This window comes from Nanorana parkeri, unplaced genomic scaffold (assembly GCF_000935625.1).
Source record: "Nanorana parkeri isolate BGI_ZX_2015 unplaced genomic scaffold, ASM93562v1 scaffold1083, whole genome shotgun sequence".
Classification (NCBI taxonomy): Eukaryota; Metazoa; Chordata; class Amphibia; order Anura; family Dicroglossidae; genus Nanorana; species Nanorana parkeri.
In genome coordinates, this window is record NW_017307351.1 from 123,464 (window position 1) to 143,681 (window position 20,218).

The 20,218-nt window shown below is 36.7% G+C and overlaps 1 protein-coding gene across 2 annotated transcripts; it reads left to right on the forward strand.

The window, feature by feature from the left end:
* The first annotated feature begins 962 nt into the window (after window positions 1-962).
* ARG1 (arginase 1) lies at window positions 963-19,801 on the forward strand. Of its 2 annotated transcripts, none has more exons than XM_018567682.1 (8): window positions 963-1,075; window positions 6,233-6,305; window positions 10,329-10,551; window positions 11,147-11,306; window positions 12,296-12,390; window positions 13,028-13,132; window positions 17,825-17,961; window positions 19,211-19,794. In XM_018567682.1, exons 1-8 carry the CDS (start codon window positions 1,016-1,018, stop codon window positions 19,375-19,377), a joined length of 1,020 nt encoding a protein of 339 aa, XP_018423184.1. In that variant the 5' UTR covers window positions 963-1,015; the 3' UTR covers window positions 19,378-19,794. The 2 variants fall into 2 exon arrangements, with proteins under 2 accessions (XP_018423184.1, XP_018423185.1); XM_018567683.1 differs by having other exon boundaries at window positions 965-1,075; window positions 10,377-10,551; window positions 19,211-19,801.
* Window positions 19,802-20,218: the final 417 nt, after the last annotated feature.

Consider the following 20,218-nt stretch of genomic DNA (forward strand, 5'->3'; position numbering starts at 1 on the left):
CCGCCACAAAATTAGAGATTTGACAGCACCCGGCCGAATAAAAACAGATGGGCGGAGCCAGTGGTAACGTCACCACTCCTCTGCCCATTTGTTTTCATGCTCACTGTTATGGCTGATCCAGATCTTGCATCGGCTGAGGCAAACAGTTTCTTCCCTTTGTTTCAGCCGAACGTGCTTTTCGGCTGGAAAGATCGAGTGTCTAAACCAGGCAGTAAATTGAGGGTTCCAAACAGTTGATCCAAGGGTGTGTGTTTCGAACTGACGCTAAAACAAATTGTTATAATTGTCAAGCATAAAAATGGTATAATAAAACATGTACCAATGCTACAGTTCTATCAATATACCTTTACACAAGTATATATTATATCAAATAGTGGAAATTGGCAACAGAACACCAACAGAATCTCAACAAGCAGCTACATAGTATGCTAATCCCAATAGCTATATCCATTTACACTAAGCTTAATTAAAGCATAAATAATAAGCACACCAATAAAATTGATAACATTTTATAAAATATGTCATATATACAGTATCATGATGGTAGCAAATGAAGCACGCATGTCAAACAAATAATAGATAACACAAACAGCAAGAGATACATACAGCAACTGTCATTCAGACTGCTTGACATTTTGGGGAAGTAATATCTCCTTGTTTTCTCTGTTATAAATTAGTAATTTTATTGTGAATAATAAAATTAATGCTAAATAGGCAATTCAACTTATTAACCTTGCTAACCATTTTGCTTCTGTAAACTTTTCTTTCAGTTTATCATTTCTAGTATGACACATTTGTATGTACATATGGTCCAGTAACAGCCAGTTTTTTTCACAACTACATCACCAGGCAAATACAGGATTGCTCAGCAGATGCTTTTCAAATGAAATACATTGCATAACTTTTGTTCCTGGGTGGAGATGTTACACCTCTTTACCTCACCGTAAGGGAAAGGAGAAAGGTACAAAAGGAGAATATTAGCAAGCAGACCCACACACAAGAACAGACAGGCACAATGAGTGGAAGGACTAAGAGATCAGTGGGAGTTATTGGAGCACCCTTTTCAAAGGGGCAGGTGAGATATTTCCCACAATGACTTTTCACTGCTTGTGATCTATGCTACGACGGACCATATCTGAAACAGAAGTCACACACATATTACTAATTAACTGAAACGCTGAAACAGATTGCTTTTCTGGCTGATTTTTTTTTATATATATATATATATACACACACTTTTTTCCTTAGGAACTTTAATATAGCCATATGAAAAGTTTTGTTTTCTTGGTAATGCTTTTCTTTTGTTTATAGTTCCTAAGTTGTTTGCAGGATTTTTGTTGTAGCATCTTTAAAGCTGAATTACATGCCTCCCTATCTGTATTGTATTAGCAAGGAAAGGATACATAGGTTTAAAGAAAATCTGTCATAAAGATGGTCAGTTCACACTGATCATATTATTATAAAAAATCAGAAGTTTGCCTTCAGCTAAAACTACACTTCAAAACCATCAGTAGATCCACAGCTATAGACAGATGAAAACTGGTACTGCTGTTTCCCACCAGGTGAGTCTCCCTGTTGAATATAAAAGATGCCCGTCATAAAAAAGGGCCAATGGAGAGGCATTGGAGGCAAGGTGGATGGAGGCAAAGATTTTCCCATCTGCCTTTTAATGCAGTTCATCTGCCTATAATTATGGATCTACTGATCCTTTTTATGTGAGATTTCAGATACTAAAGATACCTGTTTCTATTGCACATTTTACATTGCCCAGGTTTGAATAGGTTTGCTTTGACTTTACACATCAGAGGAAAGGTAAGGGTATGTCCAGCATTAACTAATCAGATTTAAGTTGTAACATTTCTAGTGCAATGCTCACCACCCACATTACAGCATGGCTGTACAATATAATTCTGTAGCAACAAATAACTATGTAGTACAAGGCTTGCCTGATTGGATAGATTAGGTAGTTTGTCATATTACATAGTTTTGTTAAATCTAAAGTGGTCTATACAAAGAATGACACTAAACCCAGGAGTTAAATCTTAAAATGTATTCAAGTACCTTAACTGTTAACACAAATGTATCTTATTTGTGTATCCCTCGGCAGTAGATCCTCAAATCATCTCTGAATCTATGCTGATACTGTCCTTCATTCTGGAGGGTGGTACTTTGGTTCACTATGGTCCCTGTGTGTGTTGTAAAGTAGCCAACACTCCAAGCTCACTCCCGTGATAGACCATAATTTTAATACAAATAAGTAACTAAACATGAGATTGTAGTCCATCACAGGAGTGAGCTTGGGGCGGTGGCTACTTTACAGCACATACAGGGACCATGGGGAACAAAAGTAGCCACCCTCCAGAAGGAAGCACAGTGTCAGCACCAGTTTAGAGATAATTTGAGGATTTACAGCTGAGTAATACACAGACAAGATACATTTTTATTTATAGTTAAGGTACTTGAATGCATTTTAAGGTTTAACTCCTGAGTTTACTTTCCCTTTAAAGTGAGAAAATGTAAATGACTAATTGATTTTTTATTAGCAGCAACTCTACTCTCCCTGATCCAACTGTATAGAAGTTCTACAGTGAAAATGTTATAAATATTAGCTTAATAATATTCTTATGAGATAGATAAAGTTCATCAGTAATACCTGCAGCCCTTTCACGGTATTTTTTAATGATAGCACATGTCACAAATCATTCTGACACAATGGGGTTGATTTACTAACCTAAACACACACACACACCAGGTGTGTGTGATTTTCACACAGCAAAACGTATTTATCAACCAAAAAGTCTCTAAAAGCATATTTCCACTAATGCCATATATGGAAAAATCATGCACATGATGCATATATAATGCTGCTTCACAGTTTAGACAAAAATGGTTAGCTCATGCATTTACATTCCTGCATTCATCAACACAAGCAACATAACATAGAGCTAATTTACACCACATTACCTTGCAATTCATTGCAGGGCTTTGAACAACACACCTGCTGGGTGTGTACACACTACAAAGGTGTTTCGATTCCTCCCATAGATCATGCTGGGAGGGAACACACTACAGAGGTGTATACACGTTCGTGGTGTGCTTAAAAGGTTAGTAAATCAACCCCAATGTGTCATGCATCAGTTATGTGTTGATAAAGCTCACTTTGCCCAAAGGCATGTCTGAAACCTTGACTGTTGTCATCACTGGAAGCATACACGCTGGCTGAAACTAGTCATGGTAGATACAGCTAAATAATTCTGGCTTTCAAAAGAGAGATTGTAACACTAGTCATTAGGAGGCAGCTAGTTGCAAATATGCCATAATTGTTCGCTTTGCTTTTAAAACTCAGCCTATGACACACAAAAAACAGAAACACTATATACATGCAATTATGAGCAGTTTTTTTTAACTTAATTATTGCTTAATCACAGGGATGTTCCCGTTTTGAGTCTTAAAAATGACAAGTGAAACAAACTGCCAATGCACTCTTGAATTCACAACTAGCTTTAAAGCAAGGTGCACATGGAAGGGCTGGGAATTTTTTGTTTTTATACTTCTTAAAAATTAGATACCTATGATTTTTAAAAGTGTTTTTGATAATGTTTTCTTGTGTGGCCACAAGGGGGACTAGAAGTCAGAAGGACATTCCAAGTTCAGTAAAATAATACTAATTAATCTTAAAAAAGAAAAATAATTACCTCTCAATCAGTGTTAATTTCCTCGGCTATTAATTTTCGTCACAGTTTCCGTCAGCAACACCTTTTCAGTGACTAAAACGAAATAAAAACTAACTTATGATGACTAAAATTATAACAAAAATATAATGACTTTTTTGTCGACTAACTAAAACTAGGCTAAAATGTTAGGGAGAGACGATTTGAGAAGAGATCCAATCAGAACTAATCTCTTTGGACTTTCAGTTCCAGTTGCATACTAAATGGATGGATAATAGGTAATATGTGCTACGGCATTACAGCCAATATAGTTTTTCATTGTAATATTTTAGAGTTTCACTTCTGCTTGAAATAATGAAGAATGTCACATGCAAGTTGTTATAATCAATTCATATCTAATTACTGGTTCTTTGTTGAAAATACTCAATATTATGGTTTCTTTATAAGACTTGGTTTAATCTAATTTTAAGATAAATAAAGACATGTTATATATCACAACAGTTAAATTGGTGTCTGTATTGCATGTTCAAACCTTAATACCGTAAGTATTAACAGGTTAACAGATGTTTACTCCAGGAGTATATAATGAGATTGGAAATTTAGAGAAATTCTTAAATTGCTCTACCTAAACCCACTAGATTTTAGTAGACTAAAATTAATGTAGATTTAGTCGACTAAAATCTTATGATATTTAGTTGACTAAAACTAGACTAAAACTAAGAACCTTAAGATGACTAAAATATGACTAAAACTAACCGGCATTTTAGTCAAAAAACCTAAGACTAAAACTGAATCGGAAATTGCTTTAAAAATTAACATTGCTATCAATTGCCCCTTCAAAGAAAAATTAACGACAGTAGGGAAGTATATTTGTATCTCACTGATAAATAAACCCCTCATCCGAAATATGCATCTGTGAACTGTGAAAAGATACACAAAATGTAGGTAAATAACTGTAGTGATAATCAATATCTACTTGTTTCCTAATTAATTATTATTAAATAATGCATAAAACTAGACAGATATAAGGGATGAGTACACCATTGTGTGCTTCCTTGTGCCACCAATGCACTGCAGTACAGTGCAGTAAACAGAAAAGAAAATGGTTGGAGTAAGCCAATAAGGCAATAATAGCCATTTTAATAGCCCAAATTGAAATCTCCTATAAAACAAGTATACAGGTGAAACTTGAATAATTAGAATATCGTGCAAAGTTCATTTATTTCACTAATGCAACTTAAAAGGTGAAACTAATATATGAGATAGACTCATTACATGCAAAGCAAGATAATTCAAGCCGTGATTTGTCATAATTGTGATGATTATGGCTTACAGCTCATGAAAACCCCAAGAACCCCAAATCCACAATCTCAGAAAATTAGAATATTACATGCAATCAATAAAACAAGGATTGTACATAGAACAATATCGGACCTCTGAAAAGTACAAGCATGCATATGTACTCAGTACTTGGTTTGGGCCCCTTTTGCAGCACTTACTGCAATTACTTTTGCACAATATTCTAATTATTCGAGTTTCACCTGTAGGATCACAGGTGAAGAAGGATTTGAATACATATATATACTATATATATACACATATATATAGTATATATATGTATTCAAATCCTTCTTTAGCTGTGATCCTATACACAGATAAACTGTAATCCAAAAAAACTTTGGTGCATTTAATTTCCCTGTGCAGTAGTTCTCATTGCAGGGCTTGCAGCCTATAAAACACGTAAAAAAATAAACTGTGTACCAAAACATCTCTGGCCTTAAACATAACCTCAAACATATTGGTTAGCCAGACCCTTACCTGAACCCTAATACTTAAACACTACAGACTTATAATTAACTAAACCCTAACACCAAACCTTAATAGGTAACCTATCATAAACTTAACTTGAAAATATTCCTAAAACCCTTACCTTATGCCTAACACTTAATTTGACCCCTGACCGTAACCTTAACCTTAATCTGAGCCTAATGCCCAACATTACATAACCCCTGGATGCCATACTAATGCTGGGTATACAAGGTTCTATTTTCTTTATTCAACCTGCAGGCTGAACAAAGAAAATATAACAGATTCCTCTGTCTTGAAGAATCACCCGCTGTTTCCATTGTAATCTGACAGCAGCAGCCAGCCAATCAGCTGCAAGCTCCAAACGGCTGAGAATTTTCCAACCTGCTCCTTCGATCAGCTAATTGAGCGATTCCGGGAAAAAGGGTGCTGACAGGAGCATCCACTGTGCAAATTTTGGCTGGTTTTTTAAGAACATGATGAAATTTGCAGTGCGTATAGCCATCTTTACTTTATCAGGTGCCACATCTGTTAGCAAATCACTCTACCTCTTCTGTACTTTCTACCATGGCAATGTGCTTTCATAATAGGATATGCATGTTTTTTAAATTTAGTAATATGCATAAGTTATTATTTAACAAAATAAAGCCTGAATATTATTGTGGTGAAGAAATATGTAATTATAAAGGTCAATCATACATGTTTGATGAATATAATGTTATCATTATTTTAAAACATCTATTTTTCTTCAACAGTCCAGAGGTGGTGTAGAAGAAGGCCCAATTTACATAAGAAGAGCAGGTTTAATTGAAAAATTGGAAGAACTTGGTAAGATATTGACAATATTTAAAAAAACAATCTGTGTTTTCTCTCTTTTTGTGTTTCATTTAAAATGTTAAACTATATATGGCTAAAACTTGCAGATGCAAACAGCTCATTTCTATTATGTACACAAGCCGCCTTTTTACATATCATTGTATAGATAATTGTTTTGACAAATATTTTTTTTCCAGGCAAGGGGCTAATGAGCTAAGAGCTGGGGAATTTTGAGTCACCCTATGCAATTCCCTTGCTATATTAACTGGTTGAGCTGCTTACCAATTTTAATTTTGCTGCATGTGGTATACACACACAAACACACACGGGAGGTCTTCAGTATTCTTATTATATCTTTTTAAAGCAGCCTTTCTCAACCAGAGTTTGTGTAGAAACGTAGGGTTCCTCCAGAGATTGAGCAGTTCCTTGAGCAATCAGCAGTGGAAAATTGATTTCCTGCCTTTAGGTGCCAACATTGTTGCCCCCTGTAAGTCACTTGGCAGAGCCAGCAGCATGGGACCAGTAGAGTCTCTCCTCTCTTCTCTCAGGTAAGTAATCACTGACACTAATGATATTTTTAGCTGTCTGTAAGAGAGCTCTTTTCTCAATGATCACCAAATTAAGAAGGGGTTCTTCTCCCAATAATCACCAAAATAAGAAGGGATTCTTCTCCAAATGACCACCAAATTAAGAAGGGGTTCTTGTCCCAATAATCACCAAAAAATGAAGGGGTTCTTCTCCCAATGACCACCAAAACAAGAAGTAGTTCTTCCAATGACCACCAAAACAAGAAGAGGGTCTTCCTCCAATGACCACCAAAATAAGAAGGGGTTCATCTCATAATGACCACCAAAATAAGAAGGGGTTCTTCTCCCATCATCAACCAAAATAAGAAGGGTTTCTTCTTCCGATGGCCATCAAAATAAGAAGGTGCTCTTCTCCCAATAATCACCAACACAATAAGGGGTTCTCCCAACAACCAGCAAAATAGAAAGGGTTTCTTCTCCCAACGACCACCAAAGTAAGGTGACACTACTCTGACTATGAATGTAAATGCATATTTCTTTACTGACCACCAATGTAAAATTAAAGTTTCTTGTCTGGTCATTTTTATATGATTTTAATGTTTTATTTATTTTCTCGTATAGAGAGAGGAGTACATCAAATTCCTTATTCTTTTAGTTATTATATCTACAAGTGACTGATTGCACTAATGTACTGTATGGTCTAACTATATGAAATAATTATTGGCAAGGGTTCTCGGAGACCTGAATATTATTTTAGGGGTTCCATTGTGATACAAATGTTGAAAAAGGCTGGCTTAAAGTATATAAACCCAAGAACAAAGATTTAATAAATTGCAACTAACCATTCCTTAGCACTCAGGGTCCCTGGGTCATATCCCGGTCAGGACACTATCTGCAAGGATTTTGCATGTTCTCCCTGTGCTTGCATGGGTTTACTCCAGGTACTCCGGTTTCCTCCCACACTCCAAAGACATGCTGGCAGGTTAATTGGCTCTTCTCTGAAATTGTGCTTGCATGTACACATGTTAGATAGGGACTTTATATTGTAAGCGGCTTGAGGGCAGGGACTGATGTGAGTGTGCTCTGTGTAAAGGTGCTGCATAAATTGGCAGTGCTATATAAACACCATCTAAAGGAGGGTAGCCCCCTAAGGTGACAATGCTGCTCCTACACAGATACAGTGAGGGTGCATTGCCACCCTAAGACAGGAGGTGTATTCTTGCCAGGATCACAAGGTAAAAATAGAGGAAAAAGAAAACTAATGCAGCTGCCATATCTAAGGATTGGTAAGCTGTAATATACTATTTTTTTTTTTGATGTGTGGCTGTGGCTTTATTGATTGACTTCCAAGTAAGATTCAGTTCATGTGTATGACCTAAAGTTAATGCTGTTTAACACTAATACTGGATATTACTGGAAGTTGTTGAAGTTTCATAACCTTAAAACTACCCTAAATGTATTAAATTGCACAGTTTTGAGTCAATGTTGCTGACCTTACAAATCATATATAAAAATCTGTATGAGGTCAGTTTGTTAAGGCTGCCTACACACTTTCAGTTCTGGTCACATCTTGTAACGCAGGTTTTAACCACAATGTACACAATATTTTGTGTTTTGCTCTGACCGATATTAGTCACAACTATTGCATTACTGTTCTTTGAAACTACGTATTAGAACCTACGTCTCCTACCGGTTGGCAAAACTGTCAGCTTTAGCTCACTGCCTGTAATAGGCAATAGTGATTCACTGATATAAACCTATGACACTTTTATTGTTGGAACGGGCATGTAGTAATCCTTTTCCTTTTTGGCTTGATTATTGTGAAAGTTCCCAAGTTTCAAGATTTCTATGACACATATAGCTTTACGTGACTGTGAACATGTTTTATTGAAAACATAAATTCCTAATCTCCATGATATTTGAAAAAGAGCAATATGATTAGTACAAATATACAAAATTTGCTGTCTTTAACATACTAGCTAGTGGCTTTTGCTGTTGAGTCTGCCTTACTAAAGGAATCGACAATGTTCACACAATAAAGTAAGTAAATGAGCCTCATTGCATTATTGCTAATCGCAGTAGGTGAAAATGCAGGGAAAAGCTGCCAACACTTGTAAATTGTTTGCAGTCGTCTTTGATCACTTGCATCGCTTATCAGGTAGGTTACTGTTTCTGGAATATTAAATACATTTTCTGTTCAGGCTTATCAAATTTCACCTTAGATGGAAAAATATGTGTTTGCACATATAGGTAAACATTACATCAGATAAAACATGCTACCCCATACAAAAATGTAGCTATGTTTCTTAAGGTGGAAGCATGCATCATATGCTAAAACTCCATATCCTAAATGTATAACTACTTTTATTTTATTTACTACCCATCCAAAAACTGAAAGAAGTTCTGTTAATCTACTATTAAATGTTTGGAACCTGTAAATTTCTACTTTCAAGAAGTGTGATAGGTGAAAACAATCAACCTTCTCTCTGCCTCCAGTTCAAATACATTGGACCTAAAATTGACTTTCCACCAGATATTCACTATGCCAATCCCCAAATCAACAACTTGAGGTGTCATGAGGTGTGAATGTTTTGTTTTTTCCCCCCTGGGAATTGGTATGCTGGCCGTGGTTGTTTTCATTAACCAACATTTTGCACTTTTCTGGACTTAGAATCATGCATTGGAAAAATAAATTACTATGAAGAAAAAAAGTAAAAAATATTGTGAGTGCAGGCTTGCATTTGCCACTAACGGGACACTGCAAGACAGATTTATTTTTATTTTGTAATTAAAGCCAGTCTACATTTGGGGGACTGTTTAGTGAAGCCCCCACCCAGGCTGGAAATTATTTTTTTTGGGGTGGTAAAGTATGGTAGCACTAGCAACAGTTACTAGAGCGCAAAGTGAAAGCAATGACAGGAATGAAAAATAACACAAATTTACATTATACTGTATATACAGTGTATATACAGTGTGTATATATATAGATATATATTATATATACTGTATATATATTTTTGCTTACAAATACAACAATGTGCAGGATGACTAAGAGGCTGGCAGGTATTTGGCAAATAGTCTGGCAGCAAAGAGGGAGGAAGTCCATTGCAGAGGGAAGCAGGTCGTTTTTTATCACAGGGTAAAAAAGTTAGCAATTTTAGTAGCAGGATTTCTATGGCTGGTCTATACCCCTGGAGGACCCCAGCCTTCATACCCCTGCAGGACCCCAGCCATCCAGAGGACTTTGCCTACAGCTATAGGAATGAATGGGAAAAGCGGCATGCATGTGCAGTAGTTGCTTGGCATGGACAAGGCCCCTTTCTGCAAAGGATGTGTGGTATCAGGCAGGGCAACACAGTGAAGAAGTCAGGAGCAGGGCTGAAAGTAAATTTTTTGTGGTTGCCACTCAAACGGGTGAAAGGATTAAAAGTGAAGTTGACCTTTAAACCTATACAAGAAATACTAGGTGTTGACACCACAATGTTCCATATTTTACTGATTATTTTAGTTGTGCAATACATTCTAAATTACAAGGTTATTATTTACTTTTTTGCAGAATATGATGTGAAAGATTACAGTGATCTGCCTTTTCCTGAGCTGCCCCATGACGAACCTTTCCAGAATGTGAAGAATCCACGCACAGTTGGGCAAGCTACAGAAACAGTTGCTAATGCTGTTTCAGAAGTCAAGAAAAGTGGAAGAGTTTGCTTGACGATTGGTGGAGATCACAGGTGATTATATTTAAAAGAAATCTGCAAATAAAATCCTTTAACCCCAAGTCCCAACCTGTTTTCACATCTGTGTGTTGTGGTCTGCTGCAACAGAAGTGCATTGTGCTGCTCTAGGGTATGATTCTAAAATGACACTGTTGCAGTAAGAGAAATGAAGGTTACTACAATGTGATAGTGTAAATGGGGCCTGAATACAGTAAACCAAAGCATATTGCTGGAGATGCCTGCAAATTTAATAGTTTAAAAAAAACTGCACTTATACTTTTAATGGAACATTTGGATGGCACAGATATGATGACAGTAGCTGAACTTGGAGACAATACTCATATGTAGTTTGCATCTAGTTCACCAGACCCTGATCTATGTGGAAATAGCAATCAGATGCGTTAAATAGTTTTGGCCCATCCCTACAGCTTCTTCTCAGAAAAGCCTTCAATTAGTTTGGTTTGCCCCATGCTGCGTGCTAATGAGACATTTCAGTTGTAACACAATGTTCTAAGGAAAGAATTATAAAAGCCTGCGGACAAGATGTCCCAAGTCAATCTGTTGTGACATTCTTTTTGTTTACCCTTATTCTTTGTTTGTGCTGTTGCAGCTTGGCAGTTGGGACCATTGCAGGTCACGCTAAGGTTCACCCTGATCTGTGTGTAGTTTGGGTGGATGCCCATGCAGATATCAACACTCCAATGACATCACCCAGTGGCAATCTACATGGACAACCTGTCTCTTTCCTAATAAAAGAGCTACAAAACAAGGTAAACCAAGGCTTTCAGTACGCACTGCTAATTTTCTTCGTAATCACATGCATATTAGCTGTTAAACATAAAAATAGATAACAGCAGTGATAACATTTCTACTACAAAATGGGGTCAGTTCCTAGAAAGAAACCCAGGCTCTATTTTATTAGATACATACCACAACTCACGTATAAGGTCTATTTGCCTTTTCATTGGGAATAATAGGTTAACAGCACTTCAAATCCAGCTGGTGAAAGGTGATAGCTAATCGGTTGCTATGGGCAATTTTCCATTGAAGTTCTTTTCATATAGGTTCCACGTTGTGCAATACTCTTCTGATTATTTGCAATGTATCCAAGCAAACAGACAACAAACAATTGTGGCAGGGATCATTTACTTAAACTGGTTCTGTTTGTAACTGGAAAATACATTTACATGGATTGAAAAGAATGTTGGTAATTTAAGCTTACAAGCATAATAACAATAATAATAATTATAATGTGAATGATGTGCTAATTAAGTAATCATAGATGTTCACCTCTAAAAACGAATTTGTTCCTTATGCCTACTTTCCCTAACCATATCCCTTTTTCATACTCTTTAGTTTAGCCACCCTCTAAGTCACCCTTCTTTCCACTTTATATCTTCTTATATAATGTTTATTTTAAAACACACACCAGGGTATGGGGTACCTCAGGGCCACTCTATCCCCACCCTCTAATGGTAACCACTCTCCCTTCTCAACTGAAACGTTTAGACGCAAGTTCACGTAGCGCTGGAGTTTGGATTCTTTTCGGGTGAAACCTTTCTTATGCCTAGCTTAGGAACAACACCCTATCTCCATTGATACATTTTAGTATTCAGTGACATCAGAGGGGTTAACACCTGTCTGTTCTGTAATGTACTTGTTATCTTACACTCCTACTAAATTGTGTCCTATAATTCTGTGGTTTACCTTTGTAAAAGACTTTAACCAAGTTTTTTGTCTTATTAATTTTGTTTCTTAGGTGCCAGATATCCCAGGATTCTCTTGGGTGAAGCCATGCCTGTCTGCTAAAGACATAGTATACATTGGACTGAGAGACGTAGACCCCGGAGAACAGTAAGTCCATTCAGAAGCTTTCTCTTTTGAGTTGCATTCACTATGATACAGTGAACCTTTTTTTAAATTGTAGACACTATTAGGATAAGTTCATCTTGTCTCTCTACGTAACATTTTTAATATACTATATACAGTACAGCCCTGAGCTTTTGGTTCTTTATAAAAACAAAAAAATCCCATCCAGCCGTATTAAAGGTATATACATAATGGGAGCACTGACTTGCTCTAAACAGGTTATGGCTGAATACACAATTTAACTTGCATTATTAGTAGTGAGCATTACTATAATACCAGGTGTACCTAAATAGAATGCACAAACCATGTAGGAAAATTACAAAAAAACAACAAAAATTTCTACACAATATATTGAATTTTACAAAAGTGCTGTCAATAACAGCTAACCATAGAATAAACTGGGTGCATGTAATCTGATCCTAGATCTTTCTGTAGCTTAAACCCAATTCTGACTGGCCTCAATGTGATTCACTTCTCTCCAGATGTTTTTTCAATACCCTCCCTCATTTTATCAATGACAATATAAGTGGGATAGGAGCCAGACAATGAAAGTCCCCAGCCTATCTATTTTCATTTTATGTGTATATACATTATATTCAACAAATACATTTTTTTCTTGCAGTTTTATTCTGAAGACTCTTGGGATTAAGAGCTATTCAATGTCAGACGTGGACAGACTCACAATAAATAAAGTGATGGAAGAAACTCTTGAATATTTAGTTGGAAAGTACGTATAGATAAACACCCAAAACAATATTTACCAACATTTTAATGAATCATATAAATTAGTATTATGAAGACCCCCAATGAGTTTTGAGTGTTTACACAGCAGCTGTTTAGGTTATTAGAAGTTGATTGATATAGCGGGATGTTTTTGGGGTTATATGAGCACATATTATTATATTATTTGTATATTTTCAAATCATATTTGCATTGTGCACATGAGAACTGTGCAATATTAAATGGACATGAACTGAACAATCTCTAAGAATCCACCTCAAATAACAGCAAAAGTTAGCTAAAGGTCACATATGACTCTTAAACCACTGTAACTCGATATATTAGATAACTCAACCTTGTTAACATTAATAGGATTTGAAAATTATATGGTGGCTATAAATCTAAGTGGCTACCCTCAGCTTAAAGATCTTAAGGGGGAAAAGTATATCAGCCTGCCTCTCAGTCTGTATTATCATAGTATCTGCTATATACCGACTTTTGAATGTTGTGTGCACCTCTGTTATAAAAAAAAAGGTACTGTGGTCATATTGTTTAAAAACATCACTACTATCTACCATCTGCAACCAGCTGAGGCCTTAAAAATAAAGTAGCACAGAACTCAAAACGTGAAGATTTGCTATCTTTTAGGGAACATCTATAAATGTTAATTGTGTCTGTGTAGCGCCCCAAATCTACCCTTTCCCTTGAATTCTCCTAAAAAATAGCAGTGCACTTTTTGTTCATAGGCACGCTTGTGCTTTGAGCCTTGTTTACTGTAGCAACAGTGTAAGATCATCTAAGGCAGTGTGCCTATGGCTACAAGTCTCACAAGATCTGAAGATGTCACTACTGTGTTGCTTGCTGTTCTCCTGGAGAGGAAGCTGTACATGAAGAGTTGCAGTGCATGCATCTCTCTTCTTCTGCTTTATTCGTTCTGTAGCTCTCTTCTAGCTCCATCATTGCTGCTGCTTTTTGATCATTACACCACCAATAATTAGATCTGACCTGAGCAAGGCCCTGTTTTTATCAAAATGTCTCCTTCCACAGTCAGAATCAAGGCATGGAAAGTCAGTAATGTGAAAAGGTTTCATTGCAGGGGTTCTACTGGCAACACTGGTGACTGGTCATTTGCTCTCTGCTTGTATTTTTGGATACAGGTTCCACAGTTCATGTCCTCCTTACCCATGAATCCAAGAGACTGTTAGACTTTTTTCTTTTCCTTACACCCCCCAAAATTAACCTCATGTCAGAGATTGCAGATTCGCAAATAGTAGTACATACAGTACTTGTAATCATTATTCCTGATTCTAATGACACAGTCAAAAATCTCCCATGTGGTCCAGCCACACTGTTTTAGATGACTCTCGGGTGTATCAGGTTTATCATGTAATTAAATATGATGCTTGTGATCTCTTGTAAAACAGATATGCTGTGACAAATAGGGTGAGAGTAATACATTACTCTTAAAACTGATGTATCCGGAAAATGTAGGAACATCTAAATATTCTGCCTTTGTTTTTCTTTAAAGTTACAGCTATTGCAACATGCTTATCTAGATTAGACATACATTTGCTTATATGGTAGTGTGGTATGTTTCATCTTGTAGTTACTGACTTTAGTGTGGACATTAGAGTATTGGGTACAGAAACAAAAATGTCACCTTATGTCTACTTCAGAGTTATAACTTGAAATAAACAGGAATTACTCTATATAATTATTTTTTCAGCCACATAATTGCAGCAGGATACACTAAAAGCTTTAAAAGTGTTATAATTATAGGTTTTCTAAAGCCTTTACAAGTTTGTAACCATATGACCTGAGCAAATAAAAAAAAAAATACAGAAATGATTTAGCTGTTAAAAGCGTTGAGCACATAGACATTTTTAACCTTTGCTAACCTCACATTGAACAAGCATTTACAAAGCACATACAAAAATAGCTTAGCTTCCACTTCAAGTAATAGGAAAATAAATCCCTAGTATGCCTCAGTCCCACTAGACAGATACTGGTAAGGAGGCAGCACTTCTGTTTACTTTCAGACTGTACAAGGCTGTTTACTTTCAGACTGTATCTCTTTTCTTAAAGCGAAACGTGACTGCCAATTTAATCTCTCCCAAAACAGTTACTTTTAAGACATGGCAACTGTCAAGGTTGCCAGTGTATTTATTTCAGCTCTCAGTTGAACTTTCAAGATCCCAAATGGCTGGAGTCATAGCCAATCACATGTGTGGCAACTGTAATCCAAATAGAGGCCGAGATGTTACCTTTCCTGGCTGTAAAAGATTGGAGGGGGTAGTTCTGTTTTAAAATACCAAACAGCCCCCTCTGAATGGTCAGGCAGGTAGTGGTGAGGTGCTCTGACTCATTAAGCTGTGAGTGTGCAAAAATTTCAGCTTGACCTTTTAGCTCCAAAAAAACGACAAATATACAGTATGTACAGTATGTATGTGTGTGTGTGTGTATATATATATATATATATATGTATGTATAATGTTTATTCCTAAAGATGTATTCAGTGATCAGGAGCATAGTGCTTTGTGCCTTCTGGAGCGGGTATGATGGAGGATATGTATTGCCCACAGTATATTTAATTTTATATCACTAAGGTATGTGTGGAATGACCTATTCTAATGGTTAAATAAAACATGAAAACAATGGTGATAGATTTACATAATTCTATGTTATGGTGTTCTAATACAGCCACCAATTTATAAGTCAGTGTATTGTTGTTGTCCCCAGGTCTAGAAGTGCCCTGTACAACATGGAAAACGGATTAAACGAAGCATAGTAAAATCTGAGCATGCATCATAATTCTATACTGAAATCCATGAATACGTGCAGTATATAGTTCTGAAGCTGCATATTTATGACCACTAGTTCTTGGTTTCAGTATTACCCACCCAAGAACTAAAGCTTGTGTGAACTAGACAGAACATTTTCCATTGCAATATTTGCAATAGTTTCATAGGAAAATACAATACAGGATAAAATAAAGTCACATAAGATATTAGATATGCAGCATCAATAGGCAGGGCAATAAAGACACATTTAAAACACAATATTCATCAAGTAGGGTAAGATTAGTACAAGCATAGGCCACATTGTGATCAATTACAGTACCCATGGTAACCCCATGAGTGTGAACAAAGAGCACCTCAAATTGTCTAGACAAAATGTTTTCAAAGTCCATTGGCTCATCTCAGAGTGGATTTTTTTCTGACTTCTATATACAGTAATACCTTGGTTTACGAGCATAATTCGTTCTGGAGGCATGCTTGTAATTCAAAGCGCTTGTACATCAAAGCGAATTTCCCCATAGGAAATAATGGAAATTCAGATGATTCGTTCCACAACCCAAAAATATTCATATAACAATGATTACAATACTGTACTGTAATATAATACTGTACAAAATAAAAATAAACCAATTACTGATACCTTCGTGGCTGGTGTGAGGGATACAAGAGAGAGGAGGATTATTGTGTAGGACAACTTTCACTATCACTAACAGAATCACTGCTATCTCTTGACTCATTGGAATCTTTTTCATGTAGTGAAACCTTAACAAGGAATCTATCCAATGTGACATTGCTTTGTTGTTAAACAGACTCATCGCTTGCACTGCTACAGCCTTATTCGGGTGGTGCTTCCCTAAAACATTTTGCTCTTATTGCAAGACATCGCTTGTATATCAAGGCAACATTTTTCAGAAATGTTTGCTCGTCTTGCAAAACACTCTCAAACCAAGTTACTTGTAAACCAAGGTATTACTGTACATCTTTTCATACAGCTCACTTCCTGTTATAATTCCAATGACAGACACTGCATGCATTATGAAATGGAATGAAAGCTTTGCTTCTTGTGATTACTTTATCTTAAATTTAGTATATTCTGTAATTCCCACAATGAACATTAAACACTCTAGCAATTATTCCATAGACAAATATATAGTATTACAGGACTGTCATTTTTTAATTTGGGGACTGACTTTAGAAATTGAAATGTTTACGAAGCACCTAGATACCTATGAGGTTGTTACATAAGCCTCAACAATATCATCATTGTCATCATTGATTTGAAGAGATTATACTGAGCAAAAGTCCCTCTGTAGAAATATGTGGATTACAGGATCACTGACATACATTTGTTTACCTGACGAAGAGATAACCTATTGGTGTACTAAGTCCGCCTGTCATTAGAGAAGTATTGGAGCTGCTATCGCTGGCCCTGTCCTGCTGGATCTGTTATACGTTTATTGGTATAATGTTGCCATCATTGATTTTGAAGAGATCATGCTGGAAAAAAACCCTCTCTAGGAATATGAGAAGTGTTGAAACTGCTATAGCTGGCCCTCTCCTGCTGTTTCTGGTTTAACACTTTTAAGTCACTGACCTGGAACAAACATGCTGTAAATGAATGTCAGAGAATTCAGAGGATTCCTTATCTCTTTCCTTGTTCTCAGTTATTTAGAAATCATTGAAACTAATCCATGAGTATGGCAACCAGGGAACTAGCATTCTCATGAAGTTAGGTAAAAAATGGCAACGCCCATCATTTTTATGACAGGTGTACGCTAAGGAACATTCTGCCTTAGAGAAAAGCTAGATTCTGTATTAGTATTTTTCTTCACTGTAAATACCATGAATATGACTATTGTGTAAGCCTATGTATGATGTTTTATATTTTGTATTATTTGAAGGAAGAAAAGACCCATCCACTTAAGCTTTGACATAGATGGTCTAGATCCTAGTGTTGCGCCTGCTACTGGCACACCTGTTCCTGGAGGCCTCACCTACAGAGAGGGCATGTACATTACAGAGCAGCTTTACAATACAGGTAAATGATTATTCCTCTAACAGTCACACTACACTACCAATGTGTTGTATCTAATGTTCTTCTCTCCAGTCAGTAGTCCTTCAAGTCTTGCTTCTAAATTCTTTCCACTCCTCCTTGCAAAACCTCTAGTTCTTGGTTTTAGTATTATCAGACCTGAAGCTTGTGTGAATTCATTCTCAATCAATGGTCCACTGTGTAAGACTCTAGTAGCTGTTGATACTGTTCAATAGCAGGGAAAGGGATGAGCTCCAGGTTTCTCAGAAGTCTTGGTCCTGTATATTGCAGGGGCCTGATATAGGGCTTGTTGAGGATTAACCAAGATATCACACACCTAGATAACCACAGGTTTTGTTACTACTGTTAACATGATTACCTCACAGATTGTAAAGCGCTGTGCAAACTGTTAGCACTATATAAATCCTGTATAAAAATAATAATAATAATTGTTAAATGCAAGAAGTACCTGTATAGCAGAGCTCAGACTAAGAGATGGAAGGGAAGGGGTGGAGCCTGTCAGCTGTGCTGCATTGTTCATGTGCTAACAAGGATCATGCTGACAGGAGGATAGAATAGAGTGACTGGGACATGTGCTCATCATTCTGTTGCTTTTGCTACAATGTCCACTCACATACAGGGAGAGGGCCAAGACCTGTTAGTGTTAGCTCAGCAGAGAAAAAAAACAGGTCTCCTCCACTACCAGAGAGGGCTGTGGTGTGTATCAGAACTGTGTACATTTCAAAACTGGATGGACAGAAAAACAAATCCTTTTGGCAGGTAATACAGCTCCAATTGATGTATTTCATCTGTGTATTTAGGGGCTTGCCTGGAGTTTAGCTTTAGGCTGTCTTTACCGAAATTAGATTAAGGCCCAATGAGTCATTTTAAATACTTGGAGCTTTAAACACTACGAGAAGATTGACTGGTAATTGTGTTTTGCATTGTGTTGCATGTGCCACAGTTCTTTCCATTCAGCCGGCAAACAGTAAATGTGCATTACAATCAGCACATGTGTGTTCCCTGCAGAGGTTGTGTTAACGTCTTTTCGCTTAGAAAGTCAACAACACGTAATTTCAGCAGGGGATCCCAAACTTTCAGAGAACAATTGGATTCTGCCTGTTTTCTGTGGGAATATGTCCATTTCCCTTAACTCTTTATGTTTATACAGTAAGGTTTCACAAAGCAGCTAATTTTATTATTGTGTTGGTTTATTATGGCATTTCCTAACACATTTTACCATTACCTGGTTTAGGCTTACTTTCTGCAGTGGATATGATGGAGGTCAACCCATCGCGTGGTGAAACGGAGAGGGAATCTATGCTGACTGTTAACACCGCCCTCAATATGATCCTATCCTGCTTTGGGAAGGCACGAGAAGGCTTTCACGCATCCTCGATGTATATCCCTGATCTGATCTAAATGCCAAGGCCTCTGCTATATCCATATCACATACTTCATTTTTAATTATTAGAAACAGTATCTTTTAATGGGCAGAATACTCATATCAAAATGCATAAGTTACCATTACTCAGTAAGTTTGTTACAGTATAGAGTTGAGAATTCCTTTCATTCCCCTATTCACAAAATAGAAATGCACAAGATAGGGAACCATAACACAAATGATATTTAAGTTATATTAACTTCCTTTCTTTTACATGTAAGAATTTAGAATTTGAGGTCTTCTGATCTCTGTCACTTGTTTATGTAGATTATTTTATATATATATTAGCGAGAGGAAAACCTTGCTGTTTTGATGTTAACAGTCTTAATTTATTGATATAAATGCAACACTGTTCGGTAATGCTTCCAGTTTTGTATGATGGGGGATTACACACTTAGGCTCCATTCACACATAGCGGTAGTGGTTTCTGACATGTTCATGTGCACAGGATGTACTTTTGGTATAGTGTGTTCTTGTACATAATGTGGCTCCTATTCAGAAGTAACTAGATGCAGTATGGAAGTAGTCATAGCTGGGTCTCATTGATACCTGCATGCCCGTGGAGACCCCTCTCATTTCAGGCTGACTTTTGTCAAGGCTGACACTTGCCAATCATGTCAAATCCCATAGCTTCCAGATGTTACTGAGGCTCTTCTGTTTCACAGTTTATTGGCTTAGTGTTAACTTGAGACTGTACTTAGACTGGAATGGAATCTAAAAGGGCTCACAAGGCCACTGGAATTGATACCAAGATTAAAAGATGTGCTACACTCTATCAGCCCTGTTAGTGTAGACACTTTTTAAGCCATGACAAGTTCA

Bases quoted from the DNA above. Each gene is read 5' to 3' on its own strand.
- ARG1 (XM_018567682.1), top strand. From the start codon at position 1,016: ATGAGTGGAAGGACTAAGAGATCAGTGGGAGTTATTGGAGCACCCTTT. The intron at 10,552-11,146 runs GTGATTATATTT...GTGCTGTTGCAG, and splicing joins ACGATTGGTGGAGATCACAG to CTTGGCAGTTGGGACCATTG. The intron at 17,962-19,210 runs GTAAATGATTAT...TACCTGGTTTAG, and splicing joins AGAGCAGCTTTACAATACAG to GCTTACTTTCTGCAGTGGAT.